The 9,419-nt window shown below is 33.9% G+C and overlaps 1 protein-coding gene across 1 annotated transcript; it reads left to right on the forward strand.

The window, feature by feature from the left end:
• The first annotated feature begins 6,019 nt into the window (after positions 1-6,019).
• Positions 6,020-9,156, forward strand: LOC145277697 (dnaJ homolog subfamily C member 16-like). The gene has a single exon (XM_080129387.1). It carries the CDS (start codon positions 6,236-6,238, stop codon positions 8,558-8,560), a length of 2,325 nt encoding a protein of 774 aa, XP_079985513.1. The 5' UTR covers positions 6,020-6,235; the 3' UTR covers positions 8,561-9,156.
• The last annotated feature ends 263 nt before the right edge of the window (positions 9,157-9,419 follow it).

Raw genomic sequence — 9,419 nt, forward strand, 5'->3', positions numbered from 1 at the left:
GACTACAACTTGGTTGTCTTCAAGTCCAATGTTAACAAATTCCTAATGAACCGCCCCCTTAAGTAAACATATCAGCAAATCTCCTCACTAATGTAATGTACTTGCAATAACCCTTATCCCTGAGTGGCTTCCGGGCCTTGATAAGTGATGATCACTGTGTAAAAAAAAAAAAAAAAAACTTTCTTATTTTCCTTATTGTCTTACTCTTCTCTTACTTCTTCTGTGCCATATTTGTCCTGCATTATTTATATTACATAATTTAAATTTTTTATTCTTCATCGCAATTGTTTTGTTTTTTTAATTTTGAAAATTTAAAACATTTTTGGGAAATTCTTTTAAAAAATTTTGATTTTTAAAATATTTTTATAAATTAAAAAAAAAATTTCTTATTATTTCTTTTCTTATACATTGTTTTTTTATATTGTTTCCTTCATTGTTTTTTTTTTTATCCCCATCATATTACCTGCCTATAAAAATCTTTCCATTTCAAATCTGAATGTTTTCAAAATCAGCGTTGTCTTTTTACCTTTACATTTGTATAATGTCAGCTTTTTTTCTCTTCTTGTGACAAAAAGCATTTAGCTTCGAAATGTCATGGCCTAAAGAGGTTTCTCCCTTACTCTCCTTTAATCCCTATTGACTTGATAATGTAATAAAGTTCCTATGCAACACTACATTTTATCTTTTTAACTTATTCTATTGTTTGCTTTTCTTAACCGGGTCGAACTTTTTTTTATCTAGATAGGTTTGCCTTACAATCGAAAATTTATTTTTCAACTTAATTTTATCACTATATATATATATATGGTATATTAAAGCAGCATATTCTTATTGAGACAACTGTTATTGAAAAGCAGGGAATGTTATTGCCATATTTGTTGTAAGTCGGAATACTTTCCAATCCTTCTTGATTTATCGTCAGGGATGGATTAATCTAACTAGTTTTGAACAATATATATATATACATATATACATATACATATATATATATATATATATATATATATATATATATATATATATATATATATAAAATGAAAATTACAATTGAATTTACCAAAATGATCCAAGATGGTAAAATTAAAGTAAATTATAAATATTAAAGAATTAATATTTATAAAATTATCTCAGCCAGATATAAAAGCTCCATAAAACCAAATAGGAAATAGAGCTTATAATATGAGTAAACAGTTAATGAAATATGTTAAAAAACACTTTGAAATGAGTTAAAAACATATTTAATCTGAAAAGGAAACAATAGATAAATGGATAGTCCTTAATCCGCGGAGTTTCAAAGAAATACTCTCCTTGCATGCAGAAGTATTTGATGAAACAACAAGTAAGTCAAAGATCTTAAAAAGGTGATTCACCTTTTTCTTTACCATATTCCCTCTGCTTAACTTATTTTGTTTTCAAGTAAGATCTTTGACTTACTTGTTCTTTCATCAAATACTTCGGCATTAAATTTCCTAAAAAGGGTTGATATGCCATAAAACAAAAACAACTAACCAACATTTATTTAATTGGTTAATTTACAAAGATTTCAGTTTATTTTATTAATGCTTCTAGGATTTCAAGTTTATTATTGATCGTTTTTTATTGGTCTGTTTAAGAATAGATGTGTTGTCAACTAAAATCTTCTTAAATTGGAACAAGGGACAATTTAATGAAATATGCATAAGAGAAAAAATGCTGGTTATATATACAGGGTGACTCAAAAAAACGGCCCCCAACTCTAATTAGGCCCCGTCTTAGTGTTTTGTCCAAATGAAATTTAGCACAGTGTATTCTTTGTCCCAGCTCCCACATTGATTCTGCCATGTCCTGTAAAATGAGGGTAATCGGTAAATAAATAATGGAGATATCACGTTTTTTGGGGGGTCACCCTGTGTATATATATATATATATATATATATATATATATATATATATATATATATATATATATATGCACACACACGTATTAAGGACTTTCACCTCTATTTGTGTTTCCTTTCTGAATAATAAATATGTGTTTAACTCTTGCTAAAGTGTTTCTCAACATACTTTTGTAAACCTATGTACATATATATATATATATATATATATATATATATATATATATATATATATGTCTACTATTATATAAAAGTCACTGTGTGTGTGTGTGTGTGTGTGTGTGTGTGTGTGTGTGATATTTCTTTCCTCATAGGTTCTGAAACAGATGAGCCTATCTTTTGCAAATTTCACACAAAGGTAATTTATATGTCTGGCAGTGTCCTTAGATACAAAAAGTCATGAGATAAGTATCAAAAACCGAAAATATCTGCTCTAAAAAATAGCTTTTCTCTCTTATAGATAAAAAAAAGAACAGTTTTACAGAGGAATATTTTACATTACACCGGCTAGGGAGATAATAAAATTACAGCAAATCATTTCTTCTTAAGAAAAAGATTTATTATAATCTGGAGATCTAGCTTAGTGGTAGTGCATTCAACTACAGATCGACTGATTCCCCTGTCCTCATTCAAGCCCGGGTGTACCTCACCATTTTATTTAAATTTCTTTTCATTAATGAGTTCAATTTACGATAAAAGAAGAGGTATCATTTAAAATCGCCGCAAATCATTTCTTCGTTTGCATATTTTAAAACTAAACATTAATCAGAAGTGACTTTTCCTGGGCATTCATCGTCAAGCCATAATATCAGCTGATGTGATATTGTAAACAAACACAGACGGAATTTGATAAACAACCGATATTATCATTATTATTTTTATTTATTTTTTTTTTTGCAAATTAGTCCACTGTGAAAATTATTCCGAGTAATATATAATAATCAATAAAGGATTGATTCTATAATAATACATATGCAATCTACATAAATTGAAATATCATGTTTAAGCGTATTGTATGACTGGAATATATATATATATATATATATATATATATATATATATATATATATATATAGGGTGACCCAAAAAAACAAAACAAAAGCTAAATGGAGAACCATCTAGAACATATGTTGTAGAACGGAGAAAAAAGGCCAAAGACCTTAGTGTTTTGATTTGATTTGATGTTTTGAATATAATAAACTGGTTATGACCTAAGTTTCATTTCATTCGGACAAAACACTAAGAAACGGGGCCTAATTAGAATTGGGGCCCGTTTTTTTTTTGGGGGGGGGGCACCCTGTATGTATATATATATATATATATATATATATATATATATATATATATAACATCACCAGACTTGTTTGGTGAGAGGGCGGCTAGTCTCCCTAAAGGATTAAAAACAAGACCTTCCAAAGGGCGAATGAACTCTTTTTCTGGGTCAACGGCCAACTAGCACTGTGTATATTTGTGTGACTGTGTATATGTGTATTGGGGTGGAGAGGGCTCCCGTAAGCCGTGGTGAAGGCAACCTTTCTAGGAGAAGCAAATCTCTGATTTAAAAAACCATAAAGCGGAAGACCATTACCCGCATTAAGCTGGTCTGCAGTTTAATTTGTTGCTGGCTATCTTGCTCTTGCTTGTTGCTGGATCTCAACATTTTGAACCGAGAGAGAGATTTAGCTGTCGTACAAAGCTAAGACTCTGTAACATCATATTTGTATAGATACTCCCTCGGGCATTTGGGCTCATGGATTTTAAATGTCTGAGGGAGTGGCACTCGTCTGACAAGACGTTGCAATCATCATATAACATCATACTTATAGATATATATTAATAATAATTTTTTTAAATGTCATAATTGTTATTAGATATACACATATATTATTAAAAACATAATAACATTATGCTTATTATTATGCACATGATTTTAAAATTCCTAAAACATTATCTATATATCCATATATTATAAATAAATATTTGCATGTAGTGTAATGACTAGGGCTATGACAACAGAATATTCCTATCATTGTTTTGCCTCGAGTACATATCCGACACAGTTAGAGACAGTTAATCAACCAAGAACCACATCACTCTAAATAAAAACACATGAGATATACATTAATATACACATGAGAGTCAAAACAATGAAAAGAATATTCTGTTGTCCTAGCCCTAGTAATGACACACACACACGCACACACACACACACACACACATTACACACTCATATTTATTATATACACATCCCACATATATAGTAATATCATTTTTAAAATGTCAAAATTGTTTTTATATATACCACTGAGATCTTAAAATATATCATCAAAATCATATAACTCCATGCTTATTTTTTATGTAAAGGATTTTAAAATACTTGAAAAGGTGTGTGTGTGTGTGTGTGTGTGTGTGTGTGTGTGTGTGTGTGTGTGTGACTTCAGTACACAATATGCAATATTTATATATATATATATGTAGATTATAAATAAAATCTACATATATATATTGTGTCATGAGGTCACACACACACACACACACACATGTTGTTACATACATATCCAATATATATATATATATATATATATATATATATATATATATATATATATATATATAGTTATTGAGCACCTTTCTCAGGTTCTTTTTTTTTTTTTACACAGTGATCACCACTTATCAAGGCCCGGAAGCCACTCAGGGATAAGGGTTATTGCAAGTACATCACGTTAGTGAGGAGATTTTATGAAGTGTTTAATTAGGGGGGCGGTTCATTAGGAATTTGTTAACATTAGACTTGAAGACATCCAAGTTGTAGTCCGGAGGGAAGCAGGCAGACGGAACAGAGTTCCACAGGCGTGCAGTTCTAAGAAAGAAGCTTTGCTCATGAAATCCGCGTTTTGATTTAGGCACAGATATAGAGTGGGGGAAATTTTTCACAGTGGATTCAGCTAGACGGGTGTTTTTCGTGAAAGATTGGCGAGGGGGGACCAGGGATTGGAGTTCAGACGAGCACCTGCCATGAAAATAACGATAAAACAAGGATAGGCTCGCAACGTCTCTTCTGTGGGAGAGGGGTTGCAGGGTAGAGAAAAGGGCATCCCCCACTAAACCACGAAGTCTATTTTGTACTCTGTCAAGGCATGATAGGCTGTTTTTGGCAGCTCCTACCCAGATATGGCAACAGTATTCCATCCTTGTAACAGATATTGCAACAGTATTCCATCTTTGTTACAGGTTTTTACTAATTACCGTTTTGCTATATATATATATATATATATATATATATATATATATATAAACAATATAAGTATAAAAAGCTTATAACTTTTCTTTATTCATTTTCTATTAGTGACGTGCAGGAATACAAAATATTATTATGAAAAAAATTTAAAAACTTTTTTTACAATAATTTTTTTTTTTTACATGATTTTCGACCGATCCTTCGGTCTTCATCAGTGTAGTCTCATATACATATATATATATATATATTACACACACAGACACATACACAATGGACACTCACAAATATTAACACATCCCACATATATTATATACACATTCACGTTACACACTATATATCTATATCTATGTATCCATCTCTCTCTATATATTTCACATATACATCCCAAATATATTATCCATGCATATGTTACACATATGCAGTATATATATATATATATATATATATATATATATATATATATATATATATATATATATAGAGAGAGAGAGAGAGAGAGAGAGAGAGAGAGAAAGAGAGAGAGCTAGCTAGCTAGCTAGATAGATAGATAGATAAAATATATTAGATGTGACATATATATATATATATATATTATCATGTGATATATATAATTATATTGTAATATTTCATCCACTGTTTATAATTATAAATATCTTTTTACTATATATATATATATATATATATATATATATATATATATATATATATATTATATGTGTATATATAATCACAACCAGTGGATGAAAAACATTAGAAAAATATGAGGTGTGTGCGTGTGTGTGTGTGCGCACACACGCAAATTATGAAATTTTCTTTCTCTTACTCTCTTTCACACACACACTCACACATACTAAGAATATATCCACACATATGATCTAAATTAAAGGGCAGATAACCCATAGAATTAGAGAGTTACATCTAGCACCTAGCGGCAGAAAAGATAATCAGGGGGAGTTAATTCACACTGCTAGTAGCGCACAACTAACAGAGTTAGCAGAATGTATATTGATGATGGCGAACTAAAAACATCTGGATTTTCCGGATTCCTCCTCGGACACTGGATTATTTAATACCACAACGTTTGTTATTTTTTTCTATTTTTTTTTCTTCTTTCTTTTAAATGAAGTGCCGTCAATCTTTCTCGATGAGCAGGAAGATCTTTTTAGCGTTGTTGGTGTGTAGTGCAGCCATCCTCGCGCCGAGTTGGACTGCTAGCGAGGATCTGTACGCTGTCTTAGATGTGAGTAAAACGGCCAGTGCCCAAGAAATACGCACAGCTTATAAACATTTAGTCAGAGTGTGGCACCCCGAAAAAAACAGGGACACTATTGCCATGGACCGATTTACCAAGATTAACGAGGCTTATGAGACGTTAGGGAACCCGGAAAAACGATCTCTTTACGATAAGCACGGTTATACAGTCACCGAAGAGGAAAAAACGCATCCTCGAAAAAACAATAACAACGTTAACCGCGGATATACAGATTTTAGATCGGGCCCTTTCGGCTCTTACAACATGATTTTGTCCGCTGAGTCGATTATCGACAAATATATGATAACACAGAGGTTTTACGAGACCCGCATCCAAATTGAGAGCTTTCGCGTACCTTATTTTATCTATGCTTACGCTGACAGGTGTCTCCTTTGTCTTCATTACGAACCCTTCATCGAGAAACTGATTAGGGAAATCGTCAAAGTCGGGATAGGGGTCGGCACTATCCATGTGTCGTCGAACCGAGCGCTGGGCAGTAACCTTCGCATCCACGACGTACCGTTGGTGATGGCTGTCGTCAACGGCCGAATCACCTACTTCAAGCGCGAGGTCTCAATGCCGAACCTGCGGGACTTCATCCGTAATCTCTTCCCAGCCAGCACGATCCAGAAGATGACCGATAAGAACCTTGAGGAATTTCTCCGCTCTTGGTCCGACAATCGCGTGCGTGCTCTATTTTTCAGCCCCCGCGAAACACCGCCCCTCCGCTTTCTGATGCCAGCCTTTAGCCGACGGGAGAAAATCGCATCCGCGTTCGTGTACACGCGCAGCCCCCAAGTCAAAGGTATCCTGCGTCGGTACAAAGTGAACAAAGCCAAGGACACTCTCCTGATGGTTGGTGAGTCTAGCAATTCCACTGTCGCCATAGTTACCATGCGTACATTGTCCAAGGGTAGTGTTGATGAAGTGATGGAGGCCAACCAATACCTCACCTTACCCAGGCTTTCGTCGCAGGTATTCTTTGATGAACTCTGCCCTGTCGAAATCCGGGCTAAGCGAAGAAAACTGTGTGTCATCCTTGTCACCAAGAAGACTCAGGCACATGACATACACCGATCTTTGTTCCGAAGTTACGTCCAAAATGCCCCAACGTTCCATAATCGTGTTAAATTTTTATACCTTTATGAGGAGACTCAGCATAGATTTGTGAACGCCCTGAATAATGGCAGTAACACAGTACGAGACCAGATGGAACTCAGGTTAGCCATTTTGTGGCGTATGGATAAGAAGCACATGAACTATGAGTGGGTCGAACCGGGCTGGAGTAATATAGAAGAACATAATGAGCTCACACGACAAAAGCTTGAAAAACGCCTTGAAGATCTTTTCGCAAAGACCGACAGACTCTTGTACACCGCCATGCTACCTGATTTGCATAACGAACACGCATTAAGTTTATTAGTACGAATAGTACACCGCTTTTTTGACTGGTTTGACCGCATCTTTGTCTTCGTTACTAACTACGACAGTAAGATGTGGCTGAGCATAGCGTTCACATTAATCTCTGTCGTCATTGTGGGCATCCTGATGCGCCGATTGCTTAATATGGAAATGGAAAAGGTAATGAGACTAACCCAAGCTAAGCAACCGAAGACCGTCTCTCTCCCTTCGACCAGGCCGCCTTGCAGGGGACCAGACAACACGTTACAGCTTTACGAGCTTACCCCGTCTTCATACATCAATCTCGTCAAAGATGCAGATCCGGGATTTACAATTACAGTTCTTGTCGACAAGAACTCGCAAAAGACTCTCATGTCCAGGTTTCTGCAAATGATGGAGATCTATTCGCGCTCAAATTCATTGACTTTTGCCTATCTTCAATTAGATGACTATCTCGGCTGGTATCGGCACCTGCTCGAAGAAAGTATAGAATTTAGAGTCCAATTGTCGAATATAAACATTCGCAATTGCATCGGTACAGTATTGGCCATAAATGGCTATCGGCAGTATTATTATATTTATCACGCAAAGAGCGCCCGAAAGTGGATGCGTCATGTCAATACGGGGCGGACAGTTGGTATGTCTGATACAGACTCTGATTCGGATAACACGCAGCCGCATCATATCCGTGTAGAAGAGCTATTGGATGGCCTAGATAACTGGATGGATAAGATATTTGATGATTTGGTGCGTAAAATCCGGGTACCGTATTGGCCTGATTTGAACTTATAACATCTAAGCCATTAATACACTTAAAAAAATTTTTTTTTTTTTAATTCATTCTGTTTTTGTCTTGAAAAATTTTAAAAACCTGTTGTTCATTATGCTTATCATGTTTTATTTATTCATGTATAACTTTATTTATTCTCTTTGTTAAAACTTGGAGATTTGTTTTGCTTACAGTTTTGAACGTCATCTGATTAATTTCCATTGAAAAAAAAAAAAACACAGAATTACACTTTCAAACTGGGGATCTGTAGTCTAAGAAATTTAAAATACCAGCCTTAACAAGCTTACTAAATTATGACCCACCAACCCCGCCAAATCTAAGCCGCCTTTACGAATAAATAAAGGATCAGGTTTTCAAAACTAATATGCCTAAAACATTCATTCGAGGTTGGAAATGATTTTTACAAGAAAATTTAGACCTCCCTCACTTTAATCATTATTCATAAAACCTCTTTTTAGAAGGTGACTTTACAAAAAAGAGCAACACACCTAAAACATTCATCTAGAGTATAATATAATTTTTAGAAGACAATATATCTACACCTCCCTGACTTCAACCAATCCCCATAAAAGTAATTTTTATAAGGTGGCTTTTTTTTTTTTAAAAAGCAGTACATCTAAAACATTCCTCTGGAGTACAAGATAATTAAAAAAAAAAAATTGTAAACCTTCCATAAAAACTATTTTTAGAAGGTCATTTTTCAAAAAATTTAATATGCCTAAAACATTCCTCTAGGGTATACAATAATTTTTAAAAGGTAATGTAGACCTCCCTGACTTCAACCACTCCCCATAAAATCTATTTTTAGAAGGTCACTTTTCAAAACGAAAACTAATCTCTACACCTAAAACACTATTGCTA

The sequence above is a fragment of the Euprymna scolopes genome, chromosome 6 (assembly GCF_053919585.1).
Source record: "Euprymna scolopes isolate OS-2025 chromosome 6, ASM5391958v1, whole genome shotgun sequence".
Taxonomy (NCBI): Eukaryota; Metazoa; Mollusca; class Cephalopoda; order Sepiida; family Sepiolidae; genus Euprymna; species Euprymna scolopes.